Source organism: Salmo salar, chromosome ssa18 (assembly GCF_905237065.1).
Source record: "Salmo salar chromosome ssa18, Ssal_v3.1, whole genome shotgun sequence".
NCBI classification, from domain to species: domain Eukaryota; kingdom Metazoa; phylum Chordata; class Actinopteri; order Salmoniformes; family Salmonidae; genus Salmo; species Salmo salar.
The window spans coordinates 70,141,228-70,165,241 of NC_059459.1; the positions used below are offsets into that span (position 1 = coordinate 70,141,228).

At 43.8% G+C, this 24,014-nt stretch overlaps 1 protein-coding gene across 3 annotated transcripts; it reads right to left on the reverse strand.

Annotated features, from left to right (window-relative positions):
• Nucleotides 1–831: 831 nt before the first annotated feature.
• Nucleotides 832–23,137, reverse strand: LOC106578022 (ATP-sensitive inward rectifier potassium channel 10). 3 transcript variants are annotated; one of them, XM_014156562.2, is made up of 6 exons: nucleotides 22,713–23,137; nucleotides 15,487–16,080; nucleotides 14,994–15,205; nucleotides 12,848–12,979; nucleotides 12,527–12,704; nucleotides 832–2,814 (listed from the first exon to the last, which is right to left on the reverse strand). In XM_014156562.2, exons 2-6 carry the CDS (start codon nucleotides 15,905–15,907, stop codon nucleotides 2,408–2,410), a joined length of 1,350 nt encoding a protein of 449 aa, XP_014012037.1. In that variant the 5' UTR covers nucleotides 15,908–16,080; nucleotides 22,713–23,137; the 3' UTR covers nucleotides 832–2,407. The 3 variants fall into 3 exon arrangements, with proteins under 3 accessions (XP_014012037.1, XP_014012036.1, XP_014012034.1); XM_014156561.2 differs by having other exon boundaries at nucleotides 15,487–15,915; nucleotides 22,332–22,963; XM_014156559.2 differs by having other exon boundaries at nucleotides 22,332–22,960.
• Nucleotides 23,138–24,014: the final 877 nt, after the last annotated feature.

Consider the following 24,014-nt stretch of genomic DNA (forward strand, 5'->3'; position numbering starts at 1 on the left):
AACCATCTTGTGGGCTGACAGAAATACTTTCCCCAAAACTTTCTCAATTAAACTTTAATTGCAAAGCCTGCTTACCTGGCAGAAGTAAGTATTTCATTTGTATATATTATTTGTTAGTAGCAAACTTTGCCGTTAAATGAGCAGCAGCAGTACAAAACCATCTCAAGACCTGCACATTAGATGGCACACTAGATGCGCAATTAACGACCCAGATGGGAATTACACTCCAAATGTTTTAGTTTTCTTCCAGGCCTAAAAAAATGTCTCTTCTGGTGTGGTTTAAGCATTGACATGGACTCAGAACATCCAATTTCGTTGTTCCTCTATGAACAATTGTAATTTTGAGAGTGATTTAAAAAAAATCTAAAACCAGGATAAATACTACTGAGAAAACAACATTTGGGAAAGAAATCAAAGATTTTACAGGACCCCCATTAGAGTTGTTTATTAACCATTATTTACCAGGTATATTGACAGAAAACATAGTGTACAAGAGAAAGTAGTGCACTAAGGACCCGAGGAAGAGTTGCAGGGGAGAAGAGAAGAGGAGAATGTGCCTATTTGAAAGCAAGAATAAAATGAGTAGCTCTCATGCTAGAAAACGTTGAGAGCTCTAGCTCCATCGTTCTCTAGGGGGGAAAAAACAACAATTTTAACTTTTGTCCCGGTTCTCCCCTACCTGCGGCACTGGGATTCAGAGTGCATTGTGCTAGTGTACAGCAACAAAAACCATGTGGTATATCTTTAGTGCATGTTTCCTTCAGTGCTGGTTTCACGGAAACTGACACAGGTGTGTGGGTTTTGTTTGACAGAGACGGGCCAATACAGAGCTGTTGTAAATCTGCACTTTTATTAAAAACAGACATTTCATTGTATATTATCTGTTCCAGTATTACAGATGGGACCTGGCCTGGGCAACACTTCATAGTATATTATCTGTTAGGGTGATGAGGTTGCAGTATTACAGATGGGACCTGGCCTGGCCAACACATTATAACCAATCACAGGCAATGGTAGCATTCTTGCCTGACTTCATTGCAGACGCCTGCCAGATCTCACAACGAGTGGATAGGTGTTTAACATGTCAGCTAACCACACCATATGATATTGAAATCTGATGCTCGACTGCACAGACACTGGCACATCAAAAGGCACAGTTTAGTGGCACGTTTTAGAAGGACCACTGGAGTGATCAGGTATTGAAGTACAGTCTAAGGATGAATAACAAGTACATACATATGAACATGCATATGTTAAAACACACATACATGCTGTCTCGCACGCACATTGACTGAAACATATAAACATGCTTGTGTACACATACACCATCAAGTTAAAGTGCTTTTAGTATTGTTAACATACATCTCCAATACATATATTCCTGTGAAAAATAATAAAAAAATAACAGAAACACTAAACATCAGGGTTGGAATGAATTACATTTCAATTCTAGTCAATTCAGGAAGTACACTGAAATTCCAATTTCATTTCTCTTCAGTGCTTTTCAATGAGTGACAATGACAATTTGGAATTGGAATTTGGTTTACTTTCTGAATTGACCGGAATTTAAATGGAATGGACCACAACCCTGCTAAGCATATACTCAGATGAATAAGTACTGCTGGATATCGCATCGTTATGGACCGATACATACAGTATGCATACAATATCATATATTCAATCAAAATCCTTCAAGAAAAATGTAATTTTTTTTCTGCAGTATTTCCACTCTCATGTCCTGCAGACAGAGTACCTTTCTGTGTTAAAAACAGTAACAGTACCATGATTCCACAGGAGGATGGTGGCACCTTAATTGGGGAAGATGGGCTTGTGGTAATGGCTGGAGTGGAATAAGTGGAATGTTATCGAATACATCAAACACATGGTTTCCATGTGATGCCATTCCATTTACTCTGTTCCAGCCATTATTATGAGCCGTCCTCCCCTCAGCAGCCTCCACTGCATGGTTCTTTTGATTATGTCCTCGTGAACCATGTTTTGTCCTGGTAAACCAGTCAACCTTGACCTTTCCAGTCACACAAGTCTTCTTATAAAAAATACAGACAAATTAAGTTTAAAAAGCTTTCTTGGTCCGTCTTTGATTACAGGACAGTAGACACAAATGGGATGTATTTTGATCCTTTGAAGGTTATCACCTGTTGAATCCTTACCAACCACAAGGGGGCGATATATTCGCATCAAGTCCGAAAAAGGAGCGTGTGTGTGTGTTCACATTTCCCAACAGAGGAGCAGCTCGTCTCTCTTTCATTCAACTCTTTATTCTCACTTGATAATTTATCAATCTCCATACAGTCTCCTCTCTTTTCTCCTTTCTCATAACTCTCTCATTCCATCTCATTCATGCTCTCTCTCTCTCTCTCTCTTTCCCTCCATCCTCTCTCTCTCTCTATACATTACTGATACGGACACTGAGGGGGCTACTGTCTCTCCCCCTGCCCCTCCCCCTCTCCTCCCCTCGATAGCTCTCCTCTAGTTTCATCTTCTCTGGGTCCGCCCCTTTCTCTGCGCCCCCTCTGCTACTGCGGGACAAGTGCATGGCCGGGCTGGGGGGGGGGGCCTGTTTGAAGAGGGGCGGGGTTTTCATTTTGTCCACCTTGTCGAAGAAGGTGAAGTCCGCCACATACTTCCCAGACGGGGACAGGGAGACCACGGGGGGGAACTCGTACCCCCACAGGATCTCATCAGGCAGGTAGGAGGTGCGCACCTGGCAGGTGGCAGAGGTGGGCTCCACCGTGGCACTCATGATCACCAGCAGCTCAAAGTCTGCCAGATCCGGATCCGTCCATCCCCCTCCTAGAACACAGGTAGAGTGAATGAAAGATACAAATTTAGCACTACAGAGCCATTAAAAAAACATTTGGATATAACAATAAAAGGCTAAACGCTATTTCTAAAGATACTGTCTGATTTCTCTACTGAATCCAGATCACAAATCGGATTCATTCTAAATTCCACGGTCACTTCCAAGCATAGGACACAGACAGAAGGAAAAAGATTCATATCCATTATCACTAAAAGCAAGAATGGGATAATAGCAATAAAAGGATCATCTTTACTTTCCAACATGGACCGACTAAATTCTCTGATCACTTCCGAGCGTAAAACCCAAGTTAAAGTGGAGATATAAACAGAGTCCATTGACAGAAGCCTTCTACCACATACATGTACACTCTCTTAAACACAAAACACACCCCACACACTTACTGTACGCACAAATACAGTGGGGCAAAATAGTATTTAGTCAGCCACCAATTGTGCAAGTTCTCCCACTTATAAAGATGAGAGAGGCCTGTAATTTTCATCCTAGGTACACTTCAACTATGACAGACAAAATGAGAGAAAAAATCCAGAAAATCACATTGTAGGATTTTTAATGAATTTATTTGAAAATTATGGTGGAAAATAAGTGTTTGGTCAATAACAAAAGTTTATCTCAATTCTTTGTTATATACCCTTTGTTGGCAATGACACAGGTCAAACGTTTTCTGTAAGTCTTCACAAGGTTTTCACACACTGTTGCTGGTATTTTGGCCTATTCCTCCATGCAGATCTCCTCTAGAGCAGTGATGTTTTGAGGCTGTCGCTGGGCAACACAGACTTTCAACTCCCTCCAAAGATTTTCTATGGGGTTGAGTTCTGGAGACTGGCTAGGCCACTCCAGGACCTTGAAATGCTTCTTACGAAGCCCCTCCTTCGTTGCCCGGGCGGTGTGTTTGGGATCATTGTCATGCTGAAAGACCCAGCCACGTTTCATCTTCAATGCCCTTGCTGATGGAAGGAGGTTTTCATTCAAAATCTCACGATACATGGCCCCATTCATTCTTTCCTTTACACGGATTAGTTGTCCTGGTCCCTTTGCAGAAAAACAGCCCCAAAGCATGATGTTTCCACCCCCATGCTTCACAGTAGGTATGGTGTTCTTTGGATGCAACTCAGCATTCTTTGTCCTCCAAACACGACGAGTTGAGTTTTTACCAAAAAGTTCTATTTTGGTTTCATCTGACCATATGACATTCTCCCAATCCTCTTCTGGATCATCCAAATGCTCTCTAGCAAACTTCAGACGGGCCTGGACATGTACTGGCTTAAGCAGGGGGACACGTCTGGCACTGCAGGATTTGAGTCCCTGGCGGTGTAGTGTGTTACTGATGGTAGGCTTTGTTACTTTGGTCCCAGCTCTCTGCAGGTCATTCACTAGGTCCCCCTGTGTGCTTCTGGGATTTTTGCTCACCGTTCTTGTGATCATTTTGACCCCACGGGGTGAGATCTTGCGTGGAGAACCAGATCGAGGGAGATTATCAGTGGTCTTGTATGTCTTCCATTTCCTAATAATTGCTCCCACAGGTGATTTCTTCAAACCAAGCTGCTTACCTATTGCAGATTCAGTCTTCCCAGCCTGCTGCAGGTCTACAATTTTGTTTCTGGTGTCCTTTGACAGCTCTTTGGTCTTGGCCATAGTGGAGTTTGGAGTGTGACTGTGTGAGGTTGTGGACAGGTGTCTTTTATACTGATAACAAGTTCAAACAGGTGCCATTAATACAGGTAACGAGTGGAGGACAGAGGGGCCTTTAAAGAAGAAGTTACAGGTCTGTGAGAGCCAGAAATCTTGCTTGTTTGTAGGTGACCAAAAACATATTTTCCACCATAATTTGCAAATAAATTCATTAAAAATCTTACAATGTGATTTTCTGGATTTTTTTTCTCATTTTGTCTGTCATAGTTGACGTGTACCTATGATGAAAATTACAGGCCTCTCTCATCTTGTTAAGTGGGAGAACTTGCACAATTTGGTGGCTGACTAAATACTTTTTTGCCCCACTGTAGCTGCACCACAAAGGCCTATATAGGTTGATAATGAACATCAAGCACACAAACAGTAAAGATACACACCCCCTTCAAGCACACTGCGCAACTGCCTTAATTTTGCCGGACCACAGGAAGAGTAGCTGCTGCCTTGAGTTACACCCTTTTTTCCCCCCTCAGAACAGCCTCAATATGTCAGGACATGGACTCTACAAGGTATCAAAAGTGTTCCATTCACACTCTGAATGGCACACATACACAATCCCATATCCGCGGGAAGTAGGGGTGCTGAGGGTGCTGCACCCCCTTAAAAATCTGAATGAAAAAAATGTATTATACCAAAAAACATTATTTTCAAAGATATATATTTGTTCACAAAAGTAGTGCACTGGACCTTTACAGGATGTATTAGCTGCCCAATAAAAACATTTCAGCATCTCTGCTTTGGCAAAAATGGAAGTTGTATAATTAAGAACAGTACCTTGCAGGATTCAATAGTTGGAATTGTAAGAGTTGTTGCCCTGTTCCTTTCTCTGCAATCATCATTCTAATGGATTTTTTAAAATTTTATTTCACCATTATTTAACCAGGTAGGCTAGTTGAGAACTAGTTCTCATTTACAACTGCGACCTGGCCAAGATAAAGCAAAGCAGTTCGACACATACAACAACAGAGAGTTACACATCGAACAAACAAACATACAGTGGAAAATGTCTATATACAGTGTGTGCAAATGAGGTAGGATAAGGGAGGTAAGGCAATAAATAGGCCACGATGTTAAAGTAATTACAATATAGCAATTAAACACTGGAATGGTAGATGTGCAGAAGATTAATGTGCAAGTAGAGATACTGGGGTGCAAAGGAGCAAGATCAATAAATAAATAACAGTATGGGGATGAGGTAGTTGGATGGGCTATTTACAGATGGGCTATGTACAGGTCCAGTGATCTGTGAGCTGCTCTGACAGCTGGTGCTTAAAGCTAATGAGGGAGATATGAGTCTCCAGCTTCAGTGATTTTTTTGCAGTTCGTTCCAGTCATTGGCAGCAGAGAACTGGAAGGAAAGGCGGCCAAAGTAAGAATTGGCTTTAGGGGTGACCAGTGAGATATACCTGCTGGAGCGCGTGCTACAGGTGGGTGCTGCTATGGTGACCAGTGAGCTGAGATAAGGCGGCGGGGCTTTACCTAGCAGAAACTTGTAGATGACCTGGAGCCAGTGGGTTTGGCAGCGAGAATGAAGCGAGGGCCAGCCAAAGAGAGCGTACAGGTTGCAGTGGTGGGTAGTATATGGGGCTTTGGTGACAAAACGGATGGCACTGTGATAGACTGCATCCAATTTGTTGAGTAGAGTGTTGGAGGCTATTTTGTAAATTACATCGCCAAAGTCGAAGATCGGTAGGATAGTTAATTTTACGAGGGTATGTTTGACAGCATGAGTGAAGGATGCTTTGTTGCGAAATAGGAAGCCGATTCTAGATTTAATATTGGATTGGAGATGCTTCATGTGAGTCTGGAAGGAGAGTTTACAGTCTAACCAGACACCTAGGTATTTGTAGTTGTCCACATATTCCAAGTCACAACCATCCAGAGTAGTGATGCTGGACGGGCGGGCAGGTGCAGGCGGCGATCGGTTGAAGAGCATGCATTTAGTTTTACTTGCATTTAAGAGCAGTTGGAGGCCACGGAAGGAGAGTTGTATGGCATTTAAGCTCGTCTGGAGGTTAGTTAACACACTGTCCAAAGAAGGGCCAGAGGTATACAGAATGATGTCGTCTGCGTAGAGGTGATTCAGAGAATCACCAGCAGCAAGAGAACTGAACCCCGTGGCACCCCCATAGAGACTGCCAGAGGTCCGGACAACAGGCCCTCCGATTTGACACACTGAACTCTATCAGAGAAGTAGTTGGTGAACCAGGCGAGGCAATCATTTGACAAACCAAGGCTGTTGAGTCTGCCGATAAGAATGTGGTGATTGACAGTCGAAAGCCTTGGCCAGGTCAATGAATACGACTGCACAGTAATGTCTCTTATCGATGGCGGTTATGATATCGTTTAGGACCTTGAGCGTGGCTGAGGTGCACCCATGACCAGCTCTGAAACCAGATTGCATAGTGGAGAAGGTACGGTGGGATTCAAAATGGTCGGTAATCTGTTTGTTAACTTGGCTTTTGAAGACCTTAGAAAGGCAGGGTAGGATAGATATAGGTCTGTAGCAGTTTGGGTCTAGAGTGTCTCGCAGCAGCTTTCCAATCTTTGGGAATCTTGGACGATAAGAAAGAGAGGTTGAACAGGCTAGTAATAGGGGTTGCAACAGTTTCGACAGATCATTTTAGAAAGAGAGGGTCCAGATTGTCTAGCCCAGCTGATTTGTATGGGTCCAGATTTTGCAGCTCTTTCAGAACATCAGCTATCTGGATTTGGGTGAAGGAGAAATGGGGAGGCTTGGGCAAGTTGCTGTGGGGGTGCATGGCTATTGATCGGGGTAGGGGTAGCCAGGTGGAAAGCATGGCCAGCCGAAATATGCTTATTGAAATTCTCAATTATAGTGGATTTATTGGTTGTAACAGTGTTTTCTAGCCTCAGTGCAGTGGGCAGCTGGGAGGAGGCGCTCTTATTCTCCATGGACTTTAGAGTGCCCCAGAACTTTTTTGAGTTTGTGCTACAGGATGAACATTTCTGCTTGAAAAAGTTAGACTTAGCTTTTCTAACTGCCTGTGTATATTGGTTCCTAACTTCCCTGAATACAGAAAGAACAAAACCCTGTTCTCAAACATTTACATTAAAAGTTGCAAAGTTATGGGCATCCACCTCAAATTAACATTTGTCTTGATGAAATAACATGGAAAACAACCACTTTTTGTGCAGTTTTAATTTACTCTCCTTACAAACCGCTTCATGCAAATGTACATTACTGTATTGTATATAGGCTGGTCATCTAGGTTAGAACCTGTAGACTTTCCATCACCATGAAGAAAAACAACATTCAATACAGTAACTGAGTACATTGAGACATCAAGTGGTTTGTGATGATGTGGCTCAGTTGGTAAAGCATGGTGCTTGTAACACTAGGGTTGTGGGTTTAATTCCCACGGGGGACCAGTACAAAAAATTATGAAAATATATGCGCTCACTACTGTTAATTGCTCTGGATAAGAGTGTCTGCTGAAATGGAAAAGGAAGGAATAGACCATTTCAGTTTTCACATAGAAATCAGTTGCATTTGCTAAGTATTTTAAGAAACTGGAAAACATATATCAAGCAAGTATTTTTGTTTTTATGAGTTTTTATGAGATTAACTGTTTTGTAGAGATAATTATCAGACTCAAGTTACAAATGCTGGTAAACATTCAACTACATTTAATTAAACATTTTTGCACCTTCCATGTCTCAATTGTCTCAAGGCTTAAAAATCCTTCTTTAACCTGTCTCCTCCCCTTCATCTACACTGATTGAAGTGGATTTAACAGGTGACATCAATAAGGGATCATAGCTTTCACCTGGATTCACCTGGTCAGTCTATATCATCTGTGAAAACAGCCCTTAACTCTAATCTGGACCCAGTACTGTTCTCACTTCGTACACACACACACACACACACACACACACACACACACACACACACACACATATACGAACGCGCACGCACAAATATCACACACACACACGAATGCACATAGACAAGCACACACAATGCATGATATGGTAGACTGTCTAGTCTATTCAGTCTCTAATGTTGTTCTTGACTACTGGTTTGAACAGTCCTGACGGTGCTCTTCTGAACAGCCTTTACAACCTCTCTGCTCCTCTCTTCTCACTCCTGTTAACAACTACAGTGTACTGAGGGGATTCACGTTAGTGCACTCATTGTAAGCCCTTACTGAAACTCCTGACAGTGTCCCACCGTATTTGGCAAAATCCCCAACTCCCCGTCCGTGTGCCCCAAAAGAGCTGCAGATATTTCCACAGAAATGCATCATGAGGATTTGAGAGCTGCCGTGAGAGGAGGCCGGATTAGAAGATAGATTCGTAGATAGTGCAGGGGCTATTGTCGTAGCATTATGTACTGTTAGTATTTAGATTCTTCTAGTAACAGTATTATGCTACTTTAAGATAGTATTACAATTTTTGCAGATATTACTTACATTTTCAAGGTACACAGTGTGAAGCCAAAAGCCAAATGGAGTGTTCTCTGGGATCAGGCATCATTAAATAAACGTTACGTGTACAGTAACACAATGCCATACAATCTGACCACAGTCAATTTAACAAGAGGAGTTTGAGGCTCAACTCCATAGAGACCCATTACAGAGAGAGAGAGAAGGGGGGAGAGAGAGAACAAGAGGGAGAGAGAAGGAGAGAGAGAGCAGTGAAGGAGTAGAGAGGTAGATCAGGGATCAGGATGGGTCAGTAATAGCTCTGTGGTTAGTGGGGATGAGAGGCCTGCCATCCTGTAAGAGGATCCCCCCCAGCTGTATGTCAGCACCCCTCACGGTATCAGACTGTACCCCATTGTCTTTTAATGAGAAGCCCTGGCACCCACTCACACACATTCCACTGACATACACAGAGATGGAGAGAGAGAGACCCCTCTCCCGGTGTCATCCCCCAGACCCCAAAAATGTCACTACACTGGAGTGAACTAATAGGTATTTCACTCTACGCTGGAGTGAACTATAATGAAATGGTGCATGGTGTAAAGTCTCATTTGCATTTTTACCAGGGTGTCTTTTCTTTTTGAGTGAATTGTCGAGTTTACCACCCATGACTGTATTTGTTAGTGACACAGACATGGTTGTTGAATTCATTCCTTTTTTTAAGGCCTGTGGGTTTCACCTAGTAAGTTCCTAGGCGAATGTTATAATTAAAATGAAACTTTGGCAATATATAGTACTTACATATATTATAAGGCCTTGCTTTGATTGCTTAGTTTTACCCTAGCACAGTGGTGTTAGGAAACTCTTGGTTTACAGGCCACGTCAGGCCTGCAAGTCACATTATGCTGGTTTGCAAAGTGATGGATGTGTAATTCCTATTGGAATCGAGACAGAGCTAGGATATTCAACAGTTGGAATTTTTATTCACCCTCAACCCTCATTCAGAAAGACTGTTGGGATAATGGAAATTGATAAAGGAGACTACCTAAACCATTTAAACTGGAACAACCATTTCATTAACAGGTGCATTAAATCTAATTAACTAATTTGATTAGTTTAGAAAAATGTATGTTATCTTTGTGTAGCATAACATTATTCAATCAGTCAATCTACATGCAAAACACAGTAGTGCATTCTGGGAAATCTGATAATGATGGGTGTGGTTTTGATGGGACTGTTTTACTCTCCACAGTGTAAAACATTAGCTCTGATTATTAACATCAACACTGGGGGTTCTTTTACACCAATGAGTTTTAATTTCACTCTAACAGAGTGATTTTAACCTCTGAATCAACACTGGCTGATTTGCTGTGTAGAGTCGTGGCTAAAAGTTTTGAGAATGACACAAACATACATTTTCACAGAGTCTGCTGCAGCAGTTTGTATGATGGCAATTTGCATATACTCCAGAATGTTATGAAGATTGATCAGATGAATTGCAATTAATTGCAAAGTCCCTATTTGCCATGCAAATAAACTGAATCCCCCCAAAAACATTTCCACTGCATTTCAGCCCTGCCACAAAAGGACCAGCTGACATCATGTCAGTGATTCTCTCGTTAACACAGGTGTGAGTGTTGACGAGGACAAGGCTGGAGATCACTCTGTCATGCTGATTGAGTTTGAATAACAGACTGGAAGATTCAAAAGGAGGGTGCTGCTTGGAATCATTGTTCTTCCTCTGTCATCCATGGTTACCTGCAAGGAAACACGTGCCGTCATCATTGCTTTGCACAAAAAGGGCTTCACAGGCAAGGATATTGCTGCCAGTAAGATTGCACCTAAATCAACCATTTATCGGGTCATCAAGAACTTCAAGGAGAGCGGTTCAATTGTTGTGAAGAAGGCTTCAGGGCGCCCAAGAAAGTCCAGCAAGCGCCAGGACCGTCTCCTAAAGTTGATTCAGCTGCGGGATCGGGGCACCACCAGTACAGAGCTTGCTCAGGAATGGCAGCAGGCAGGTGTGAGTGCATCTGCACGCACAGTGAGGCGAAGACTTTTGGAGGATGGCCTGGTGTCAAGAAGGGCAGCAAAGAAGCAAAAAGGTACAGGGATTGGACTGCTGAGGACTGGGGTAAAGTCATTTTCTCTGATGAATCCCCTTTCCGGTTGTTTGGGGCATCCGGAAAAAAAGCTTGTCCGGAGAAGACAAGGTGAGCGCTACCATCAGTCCTGTGTCATGCCAACAGTAAAGCATCCTGAGACGATTCATATGTGGGGTTGCTTCTCAGCCAAAGGAGTGGGCTCACTAACAATTTTGCCTAAGAACACAGCCATGAATAAAGAATGGAACCAACACATCCTCCGAGAGCAACTTCTCCCAACCACCCAGGAACAGTTTGGTGATGAACAATGCCTTTTCCAGCATAATGGAGCACCTTGCCATAAGGCAAAAGTGATAGCTAAGTGGCTCGGGGAACAAAACATCGATATTTTGGGTCCATGGCCAGGAGGCGGGTGGACAAACAAAACCCACAAATTCTGGCAAACTCCAAGCATTGATTATGCAAGAATGGGTTGTCATCAGTCAGGATGTGGCCCAGAAGTTAATTGACAGCATGCCAGGGCGGATTGCAGAGGTCTTGAAAAAGAAGGGTCAACACTGCAAATGTTGACTCCTTGCATCAACTTCATGTAATTGTCAGTAAAAGCCTTTGACACTTATGAAATGCTCGTAATTATACTTCAGTATTCCATAGTAACATCTGACAAAAATATCTAAAGACACTGAAGCAGCAAACTTTGTGGAAATTAATATTTGTGTCATTCTCAAAACTTTTGGCCACAACTTTACACACGCATTCACATACACAGTATGCACGCACGCACGCACGCAAACACACACACAACCCTCTACAACAGGGATCGGCAAAAAGGTTATTTTCAAATACAATCACTTTTTTGGCTTAGTTGTGGTCAATTTGCAGTGTACAAATTCTTATAATGATGTTCCCTACTATCCACCCAACACTTCCCTCCCTCATCCTCTACTGTCCTGGCCCTGTTCCAAATGCCCTCTATCCATCACAGCAGTGACCTTTAATCTCTTTCTCTCCACACGGATGGCTTTCCGTTCCCACACCCCGGCTGGCCCTTTCGTCCTGCTGGTGATTAAGACATGGGACATGGTCAACTATAGTAACAACTTCACATACTTTACACAGACTGTAAGGTACTATAGTTCACTACACCACCACTACAACTTAACACTGAACCTGCCTGTCTATTTTACTACCATGTCTTAGGCCACTTACAGTAATATCAAATTGGACCAATTGGACAAGAACACTAGACCGTAACTACACTATACCTGGCTATGGAACTGGTGACTATCAAGTTTTAGGTCATGAAATAGGACCAATTGAAGGAGAACACGAAACACAAATAACCCTCGTTGTAAATGTTAAACTAAGTTAGTATGTTACACTGTAGTGCCTAGGAACCATCTTTTAGGGCACTAATATGAAATAGGACCAATTGAAGAAGAACACACAACACAAATAACTGGCATTGTGAACATTAAGCTACTGTATGTAATCATTCCTACCCTTGGCAGCCCAGGCTCTGAGTGGGCTGCTGTCGTCTATGATGTGGTAGAAGGTGAGGGGGAGGATGAGGAAGGGGCTGTCGCTGGACGTGTCCACCTGGAAGGGAACGTTCCTCTGGTCCAGACGCACCGTCTCCCCCTCCTTGGTCTGGGACGACTGGAGCAACTTCCCCGTCACCTAGGAGCCAAATGGAGTCATTTGGTTAGGGGACATGTGCAAGAATTCTAAAAAGAGGAGCGTCGATGGAAAATGACAAATGCGTCATACACACACACACACACACACACACACACACATATACACACAAACTGTGTCTCTACCGAGCAGCCCAGCAGCAGGCTCTTGCGCATGTTAGCCACACGGATCATGAGGCAGGGTCGGCCCTCGTGATTGGACACCACAGCGTACTGGCTGAACTTCACTGTCTCTCCTCTCTTCTTGGGCCGCGCCACCTGAGTACAATGAGGAAGAGTGTGTCAAAGCCACACAGTGTAGCATGATGAACTACACTTCCCACAATGCTCTCTGCAACATATCCGGTGCTGCACAGCCTGCTGTAAGTCTCCTTATCAATACATACAGGGCATGAACTTCCTATCATCTTAACCTCCGCCCCCAACACACACACGCACACAGAAACACACACACACACAGACACACATATAGATAACTCTGACCCTGAGTGAGAGATAGAGGGCAGCAGATAATTCATGTTATAGAGGGTTAGAATGATAAGAGGAGAAAGGGAGAGGGGGAGAGAGAGAGGGGGGAGAGAGGGGGAGAGAGAGGTGGGAGAGAGAGGGGGAGAGAAAGGGGGGAGAGAGAGAGGGGGGAGAGAGAGAGAGGGGGGAGAGAGGGGGGAGAGAGAGGGAGAGAGAGGTGGGGAGAGAGAGGGGGAGAGAGGGAGAGAGAGAGGGGGAGAGGTGGATAATAAACACTGCTGTATGTGTTGACTATGGATGGATGCAGTGCATATGTGACCCGATTTAGGAAACTAGGCATATGTCGCAAGTCACGACTTCACAGCAGAGCCGTTTGAACGTAAATCATATTATTTTTATCAAAATGCGTTTTTTTACAGAAATTCCTTCTCGAACATGTGAACTTTCATGTGCCTTAATAACAAACTTGTATGGCATCTGTAAATACGAATAAAATTGTTCAATTACGAGCCTTGTTGGTTAAGCCACAAAAAAAGAAAGCAACCTTCCCACTAGCCATGATTGGCTGAGATAATGAGTGGGCTGGACATGCTGAGAGAGGAGAGAGGATTGGTCTGCCATATAGAAGGCTTCTGTCGATTTGAGCTCGTCAGTCTGTGTTGGTAATCCCGTCGAACACACCTTTAAAAAAAAAATGTTTTGAAGTGGAGCTGCATAAGTGTTGCTCTCCACTTTCTGGAGGATCAAGTTTTGAAATCAGTGGAATTAGAGTATGATAGCTATAGAGATGGAGAAAACACCTGGCTCCGGATTACATCTTCAAACTAAGGGCAACCGTGGTATGGCATTCCTGACAGGGAGACGTGTCCGTGATGCATGTTGATGTATACAGGTAACATAGTCTAGCGTTAGCTAGCTACATTTTCAGATATTACACGTTTTTAATTTTGACAAAAAGTGGTTTCATTTCAAGCTAAAGTGTACTGTTAGCTATTTAGAGCCTAATGTTAGCTAGCTAACATTGAACCTGGTTGGTTAGCTCCCAGCACTGTGGCATTGTTGCCACTTTCTTCATTGTTGTTTAACTAGCTGATGTTAGCTGGCTGGCTCGTTAGCTAACGTTATTATTCGTTTCCCAGAGCTGTTTGCTTTTCTAGTCAGAGCCTAATGTTAGGCAGTGTTGGCACTTTGTTCATTGTTGTTTAACTAGCTAAGGTTAGCTGGCTGGCTCGTTAGCTAACATTACGTGACGTGTGTACAACACCCGTTGAATATGGCTGATGTCAGTAAACGTCTGCAAAAAAGCGTCATGAAATTGTTGCCAGCAGAGCTGGTTAGGCTGTTTTCGTGTTATCCAGAGCGTCAAGTGTGCGCTCTGAGAGTGAAACGAGATGGGTGGGGCTAAAGCTTAAGAGGGTGTGAAAGATGCTGAATGGGTGTAGACAAAAAATAACTCTTCACTAGAAACCAAAATATTCAAATGCGATTTTCTCAAAAGTGAGATTACAAGTTGATCAAGAAGAATTACTTTCCCATTGTTCCTCAAATGCAATGTATGATATACAATTTTGTAGCTCAGAGTCTCTACTTTTACCCAATGTAAAAAACACCATTTCACATTTCGCTACATAAGACCGAATCCAGGTGGTGAGTCACATATCGGGGCACTGAAAATTTGACATGTAGATCCAGATTTTTCAGTGATATACTGTATATCCATACTGTTTAGTGGTGGTTTACTTTATCGATGAATGTGATGGATGGTAAAGTGAACATCTTATCGATCTGCCCAGGGGAAGGGTACCTTGGCGAGGAAGGTTCCAGTGATGAAGATCTCAAGCACCATGGTTATGACCAGCTGGAGGATGAGGAGGATGATGGCAGCGGGACATTCCTCTGTGATGCAACGGAAGCCATAGCCAATTGTGGTCTGCGACTCCAGTGAGAAGAGGAACGCCCCTGTCAGAGTCTGCACCTGCATCACACACGGGGTGTGGTTGGACGGAGGGTCAAACTCTGGAGGGAGGGGTGGAGAAGGGAGGCAGAGGGAGAGAGGCAAGGTTGTGAGATTGATATGGAAAGCAAAAGGTCTCAGGGTTGAAGATTATAGGGGAGGTACAACTGATTGTATTGGTTTTTGAGGTATCATTGCTCTCAAATGCCTTAGCATTCTGTCTCTCCCTCTCTTTCCCTTCCCTCCATCCTCACATAGCAGAGCCACCAGGTACCACAGAACCCCTCCCACCTTCTCTCCCCCCATCCCTCTCTCCCTCTCTCTCCCCTTCCTCCATCCTCACCTAGCAGGTCTCCGTGCACCAGCGCCACCAGGTACCACAGAACCCCGAACAGGAACCAGGTCCCGGCGAAGGTGGCCGAGAACAGGAAGAGCTTGTAGCGCCACTGCATGTCCAGGAAGGTCGTCCAGATGTCACGCAGGTACATCGCCCCACGCCCGCTCACATGCTCGATGTGCACGTTGCTGTGCCCGTCCTTGGAGAGAACGCGCCTTCTCCGTCGGAGCGCGCAGACCGCCGTCGCTGCCCCCCCTGCCGCCGCTGCCCCCCCTGCCGCCGCTGCCCCCCCTGCCACCGCTGCCGCCCCCACCCCTGCCGTCCCCCCTGCCCCCAGCAGCGGCTTCAGAACCTCCGTCTGTGTCATGGAGTGACACACCTTCTGGGGGGAGGAGCCGCGCGAGGAGGGGGGAGTGGCCGACGTCATGGCTGCAGCTTTATCAGGGGAAGAAGGGAGGGATGGTGGGAGGGGGGGTTGATGGAGGAGTGAGGTAGGGGGTGAAGGGGGATAGAATGGATAAATGGGAAAGGAAGAGGGTGACGGTGGAAATTAGAGTGAGGGAGAGAGGTGAAGAGAGAGAGAGGTGAAGAGGGAGAGGACTGGGGTGTGGAGGGAGAGGGGTGAGGAGAAGTAGGGGTGAGGAGGGAGAGGAGTGAAATGAGAGAGGAGTGAAACGAGAGAGAGATGAAGAGGGAAATAGAGGGAGAGAGGTGAGGATGGAGAGGGGTGAGGAGGGAGAGGAGTGAAGAGGGAGAGGAGTGAGGAGGGAGAGGGGTGAGGAGGGAGAGAGGTGAGGAGGGAGAGAGGTGAGGAGGGAGAGAGGTGAGGAGGGAGAGAGGTGAGGAGGGAGAGAGAGAGAGGTGAGGAGGGAGAGAGGTGAGGAGGGAGAGAGAGAGAGGTGAGGAGGGGAGAGAGGTGAGGAGGGGGGAGAGGTGAGGAGGGGGAGAGGTGAGGAGGGGGAGAGGAGGGAGGGGTGAGGAGGGAGAGAGGTGAGGAGGGAGAGAGGAGAGAGAGGTGAGGAGGGAGAGGAGGGAGAGGAGGGAGAGAGGTGAGGAGGGAGAGAGGTGAGGAGGGGGAGAGGAGGGAGAGAGGTGAGGAGGGAGAGGAGTGAGGAGGGAGAGGAGTGAAACAGGAGAGAGATGAAGAGAAGGAGGAGTGAAACGGGAGAAAAATGGAGAGGGAGAGGGGGTGAGGAGAAGGAGGGGTGAAGAGGAAGAGATAAATATTGTGCAAAGTCAAAGTTGATGAAAACCAAGTAGGAAAGATTTTGTGAGAAAGGAGAAAAGAGGAAAGGAAGAGAGAGGTTGTTAAAGGGAGGAATGGAAGAGGTGACAGGAGTGGAACATTCGGGGTGTGGGGGAGGAAGACATGAAGAAAGGGATAGAAAGAGAGGGACATTATAAATCGGACACACTTTTTCAAGTGGACAGATGCAGGCCTGTGGCTGTCAATGTGCTCCAAACTCTCTGTCACTCTCTCTCTTCATCCTTTTCTTTTCAGAGAGAGCAGCAGCTGCCCTTTCAAAGTAAAAGCCCCCTTTCAGCGCCAAGTCACAGCTGTCTTTTCATTTTAAAAGCCCCTCTATAATGCTAAGGCGTTCAGATGTGTCTGCAGCACATCACGCTGGCTGGATCAACAGGGACAGAAACAAGGCTTACTTTTTCCCCATCCGAAACCAGGAACAGAAAAGCCACATGTAGCCTATTATCTGGAGCACAGGTGGCAACTTAATTGGGGACAGGCTCGTGGTAATGGCTGGAGCGGAATTAGTGGAATTGTATCAAATACATCAAACACATGTTTTCCACATGGTTTCCATGTGGTTCATACCATTCCATTGACTCCATTCCAGCCATTATTATGAGCCGTCCTCCCCTCAGCAGCCTCCACTGGTATGGATCAGCCATTTATGAATGGGCTTTGATCCCTGACACAATCTATTTCTCTTTCATTATCCCTTTTTCCCTAACGAAGTAAAAATGAACGTTTCAATCGTCTTACTGCCTTACACTTAGAGTTCAAACTATGACCTTACCACGTTGACAATTAGCCCCATACTGCCCCAGTAGTCTACTACCATGTGCAGCTCCAATGGGACATTCATCAGCTGTCACATGATCTCATTTTCACTTTCCAATAAATGTTTTTCTGTGTCAGAGAATTAAGCGGTGTGTTTTGTGGACGCAGTACAGCAGGAGAATAGAGCTTGTCCAAATACAATGTTACTTGTCACATGTGCCAAATACAACGGGTGTAGACTTCACGGTGAAATGCTTACTTACAAGCCCTTAACCAACAATGCAGTTTTAAGAAAATAAGAGTTAAGAAAATATTTACTAAATATACTAAAGTAAAAAAAGTAACACAATAAAATAACAGTAGCAAGGCTATATACAGGGAGCACCGGTACCGAGTCAATGTGCAGGGGTAGAGGTTAGTCAAGGTAATTGAGGTAATATGTACATGTAAGTAGGGTAAAGTGGCTTTGCATAGATAATAAACAGCTAGAAGCAGCAGTGTAAAAAATGCAAATAGACCAGGTAGCCATTTGATTAATTGTTCAGGACTCTTATGGCTTGGGGGTAGAAGCTGTTAAGGAGCCTTTTGGACCTAGACCTGTTGCGCCAGTACCGCTTGCCGTGCGGTTGCAGAGAGAACAGTCTATGATTTGGGTGGCTGGAGTCCTTGACAATTTTTAGGGCCTTCCTGATACGGCCTGGTACAGAGGTCCTGGGTGGCAGGAAGTGATGTACTGGGACGTATGCACTACCCTCTGTCTGCTATCTATCAGGGCTAGTAAGAGGCCTCTTTTTCTCCTTGGGGATATGGAGACTTGCTGTTTGTGTGTGACTTTGGCCAGAGCATCCTTCTGGACTTTGTTCTGTATCCTCATCTGGACTCTCTCCATCTATATCTATCTATCTCTCTCTCTCTCTCTCTCTCTCTCTCTCTCTCTCTCTCTCTCTCTCTCTCTCTCTCTCTCTCTCTCTCTCTCTCTCTCTCTCTCTCTCTCTCTCTCCTTGGCTAAATGGTCCTTTTGTCCCTGCCTGCCTCTGCTTTCCAGACCAATAAAAAAATAACCAACTAAAACAAAAGGCAGAGAACTAGGCGATCTGATACGCTCTCTACTTTCTGACCTTTCTCTCTGTGTCCCCACTCGCTTACTCTATTCTCTCTCCCCCTCTTTCCTCCCCCCTCCCTCCCTCTCTCCCTTCATCTCTCTCTGGTGCTGAAGCTCACACTGTGAGTATGAATAGGGATCTGTGTAGATTTCTGTGCTCAGAATACTAAATGGGGGGCGGGGGGTTGGGGAGGCGGGGCTTCGGATAGGCGTGTGTGATAGGCCGAGTACATTTACAGCTGACCTCTGAACCCTACTGAGGCCTCGCCCACACATACAGTAAACACACATTCATATGTACAGCGACATACATAACACGGCCGTCTCAATTTATCAATGTTGATACTTCCCAAACAACACTTACTATTATTATTATTTTTATTATTATTTTCCCTTGGTTTAGTATTCCTTTTAACACTTCTGTGTCTTCCTCTCCACTATATTCTCTCTCCATTTGAATCAAATTATGTAAAAAAGATTTGTTGACTCAATTTACATGGGTTTGTTACCATCCTGCCTTAAAATGTCATGTCAAGTCCAATCCGGATTTCGTGTGGTGATCAAGAGGGGTTGGGTTAAATGCGGAAGACACATTTCAGTTGAATGCATTCAGTTGTACAACTGACTAGGTATCCCCCTTTCCCTTCCCTTTCCTCCCTTTCTCCTTCTCGCCATCTCTCTCTCACTCTGTCCTGTGTGCACAAGAATCCTTTGTTTAGAGAGATGAAAGGGACAAAAGCCACCATTGAAAAATACGACTGAGTGAGAGAGAGGGAGAAAGTGTGTGTGTGTGCGCGCATTGGTTTGTGTGACTTAGTGATCCTATGTGAGTATGAGTTCAAGTGTGTGAGGGGGCAGAAAAGGGGAAAGAGGACTTGGATTAAGAGAATCGAGAGAGAATCGAGAGAGAGAGAGAGAGAGAGGTGTGACAAAAGATACTCATTAGTATTCCTGAGCAGTGTGATCCACCATACTCCTTCCTGTCTCTCTGTGTGCACCATTCCAATTCTCCAAACAACCTCTACACAACACTCCAACGACCTCCGAGCAACCCATGAAAACACTCCAAAAATTGCCCCATAACACTAAAAGGACTCTGCAAACAGAAAAACTACTTCTCAACATTAAATCAACATGTACCCAGCCAGGTGTGAAGTGGAGATACTTTGCTGCTGCCCTGTGCTCCAGTCGTTGTGATGTGAATGAGTTTGAGAGTCTCATGTACCCTACATATACTCAACCACCCCTCTATAACACTTGATTACCTCTAACGGACATATTCAAACAACAATCAAGTCTTGTATATTACACATGAACAGTATAAGGTGTAAAAATCCCCACACAGCCTCTGCAAACAAGCACTGGCACAACTTCTTCATTAACCAAACTATTGGGGTTCCAGGTACTCAAACTACGCACAAATTGACACTTGAGAAGCAAGCACATCTTGCACACTGTACCTGCATGGGTAACTCAGGTACATTTTACATTTACGGTTTAGCAGGCGCTCTTATCCAGAGCGTTAAGTGCCTTGCTCAAGGTCAGATTGACAGATTTTTCACCTAGTCGGCCGGGGGATTCGAACCAGCAGCCTTTCGGTTACTAGCTCTTAACCGCTAGGCTACCTAGACCTCGCTACTTACACACACTGTGTGTTCACTACATTCAAGATACATTGAATCGTTTTAGTAGACCCTTGCCAGCATTTCAATAACAAGAGCAATCACAGAGGGAGAAAATAAAACAGCTTAACAGTGACTTTATCTAACGCATTTAATGTATCCCAATTAAATTTTTTACATCTCTTTAGTGTCCATTTTACACATTGTAGACTTCACTTGCAAACCGCAGCCAGTGAGTGTTCTGGAATGTCCAATTTAAACTCTAATCATTGTGCCAGGGAGGAGATTGATGTTATAGTGCCAGGGTTGGTGCCAGAGGTCATTTGTCGGCACCCTCTCAGTATCCATGGTGATCTTCCTCAACGTGTCCCGGGTCAGGTTGCCTTCCTACAGGTGTGAGTTAGAACCCTTATCAACGCTAATACAGTCTACAGCAACGGGTTTTTACGCCTTCATTCTTCTGCACTTTTAGAGAGGGACTGAGGTCCCACTTTAAACTTGAAATCATTGGCCACTTTAATAAATGGATCACTAGTCACTTTAATAATGCCACTTCAATAATGTTTACATATCTTGCGATTACTCATCTCTTATGTATATACTGTATTTTATACCATCTATTGCATCTTGCCTATGCCGCTCTGTCATTGCTCATCCATATATTTATATGTACATATTTGTATTCCATTCCTTTACTTCCATTTTTGTGTATTAGGTAGTATGCTAGATTACATGTTCGGGAAATTGTTAGATTACATGTTAGATATTGCTGCACTGTCGGAACTAGAAGCACAAGCATTTCACTACACTCGCATAAACATCTGCTAACCATGTGTATGTGACCAATAACATGTCATTTGATTTGATGTGATTTAAACAAAGTACAGCTTATAAAGCTTTTTACAGCATACACTGTAAAAATATGTTTATGTTTTTATGGGAGCTTAGTTGCAGCCAGCTACCTGTAAATTATCGTAAAAAAGGTACTGTATGTTACCGTAATTTCCAAAGAGACCGTAAAAGTACATTTACGGTAACATACTGTACTTCTTTTTACAGTAAGTTACAGGTAACTGCCAGTAAGTTAACAAAAAACAACAGGGTTCTTTTTTACAGTGGACATAAAGGCTTCGTAAACACTACATAAATGCTTCACAAATCATCTATAAGTTTATGTCATACTCTATAAAGGGTGTATAAACATGCATAATGCCTTGTGTCTTTGGCAATTCAGCCTACAGTGGGAATGGTTATGTCACCCTTTATACGCTATTTATAGAGTTTGACATGTGCTTATAGATGATTTGTGTAGCATTTATGTAGTGCTTATGAAGCCTTTTGCAATTGTATAGCTTTTATAACTTGTACTTCATATAAAGTGGAACCGGAAGAAAATGAATAATCAAAGTGACAAGTAAATCAAAGTTATAAAATTCTAATCAAGTACTGTTACTAAATACTTACATTTTTATTAATTGAAAATGCAGAGTATGTTGAAAACGTAATAACGGTCACAAGAAAACTTCCCTTGAGATGATGTCTACCTATTATTTTACAAGATACGATGGGGGAAAAAAGGAAGAAACGTGATTCCAGCATCTCTAAGCTAAACGGTCATTTTAGTCACATACAGGTGTCCAAAAACTCCAGCTCCAACGTATAAGTGCCACACACACAGTGGGCCCAACCAGTACCGTAAAAACACTAACCCGCTTAGTAGCATTGATAGGCTGCACTCATCCTGTTCTCTGTGTGTGGGTGCACCTGTGCTCTCTGCCCATGTCCTCTTTGCGTACTAAGCCAAATGGCGTTCCAATTCATTTCCTTATTATGGTTACTCTTCATGAAGAGGGTGAAACATACCTAACTCCATTTTGTAACTTAATAGGTCTAACTTTTCATCAAGCGCTGGCCTTTTTATATTCGACCCTATCGATTTAACTCCCTGCTGTCTCTCAGGTGAAAAATCAACAATTAGCTTTGCTGCTAACAACTTCTATGTATTCTGTAAGATAACAATAATCAAATAATTGTTGATGATCTAGTAAGCTAATGAAAGCAAACTGAATTTAGGCCCATGAATTAGAATGTGCGTGTCATCACTTACCTTTTGTTGCAATTGTTGAATGCAATTTTGAGACTTTTAAAAGTGTTTGTATCCCCCAAAACACATTTAAAAAATGTATGTTACGATCAATTTGCCTATTTGTTGACTTTTTACTCAGTTCGACGTCATGGATTGGAGCAATGCGAACTTGTTGACAGTTCTCTCACACGCATGAGCACGAGACAGACAATGAAAGTTGCGTATAGATTTCCATCCTGATTGTAGTTCTAGATATTGCCATTATAATTGTAATATGCCTAACAATAAAACCATTTTTACAAAAACGTTAAAATCATCAAGTTTCTGTAGCCTACTAATCTAATCCCGAATTTACAAAAGATAAATCAATGGTTGCTCTAAGACTGGAGTGTCAGTCAGTACCGGTTCCGGTGGAACGTTACAGAGTTATTATGTCATAAAATAGTTGCAATGTCTCCCGTTGCATCTGGAGCTGTGATGGTTCTCGGGATCATGCAGAAGTTGAATTGTCCTCTTCTCTCAAGTTTTCACTTGTCTCTCCTTATAAATGAAAAAGTAGCCTATTCAGTCACTCAACTGGATTCAGGACATTTTAATTCATTAATTCAACTCTCCTCCCAGCTTCTCCTCCCACCCTTTCTCTCTCTCTCTCTCTCTCTCTCTCTCACCCTGTTCACTGTAAATGGGTCCCTTGTTAAGGGTTCCTCGACTGTTCAGCCTTTGTCAACTTTCTCATGTAAATGTCTGATGGCTAAGATACACGCCTGGAAGTTATTTCACTGTTAGAACGCGTGGAGGTAGCCTATTTACAAATCAGAATGAACAACAGACACTTTATTGTGGACTTGGCTCCTCGCAATTTTGCGTCGGCAAAGTTGGCCAATGGTTAGACTGAATAATGTCGGCTTCGCTCTGTGAGGCCATGCCATGTCCGCCTGCAAGGAGAGAAACGCTATACACGTGCTCCCGCCGCGACGGACATCAGAGGAACTGTCCTGAATAAGAATTGAAGAAAAACAACAAGACCACTGGACAGTTAGGTCTACCCAGAACAATGAAAAAGATAATAACCTCCATGTCTTGTTACAGTTAATATCAATGCCTAGAACTTATCTTATAGAATCAATAAAAGGACAAAAAATGAAAGGACAACTTGATGAAAGACCACATGTGAAGTTTGTTTTGGCGGGAGCTGGATTTACAGCGTGCCCCAGCTGAGCGACCATGGTGGGAGGCAGAAGCATGAATAAACCTGAGCTGCACGATATTTGCTGGACCTTTTTCACACGAGCATCAATCTCACGGACCCACCCACCCGCCAGCGCGTGTTGTTCCATCCTGTAGTCTCCGGTCCCGCTGAGAGAGTTGTTCCCTCATCCGTACACGGGCACCTAAAGGTGTGTGTGTGTGTGTGTGTGTGTGTGTCCAGGGGAGAGTCCTAGTCCAAGGTTACAGCCTGGTGGGGATGGTGCATAACGTCTTCACTGGATTACATTATTACAAATATACACCGCCTTCAGAAAGTATTCAAACCCCTTGACTTTTTCCATATTTTGTTGTGTTACAGGCTGAATTTAAAATTGTTTCAATTTAGATTTTAAAGTCAAAGTGGAATTATGTGCAATATTTTTTTTCTCGAAATGTTTACAAATGATTAATAAACAAAAAGCTGCAATGTCTTGAGTCAATAAGTATTCAAGCCCT

Coding starts and splice junctions, on each gene's coding strand:
- LOC106578022 (XM_014156562.2), bottom strand. CDS start 15,907: ATGACGTCGGCCACTCCCCCCTCCTCGCGCGGCTCCTCCCCCCAGAAG. Junction 15,206..15,486: donor GGTGCACGGAGACCTGCTAG/GTGAGGATGGAG, acceptor CCCTCCCTCCAG/AGTTTGACCCTCCGTCCAAC. Junction 12,980..14,993: donor CTGGAACCTTCCTCGCCAAG/GTACCCTTCCCC, acceptor CATTGTACTCAG/GTGGCGCGGCCCAAGAAGAG.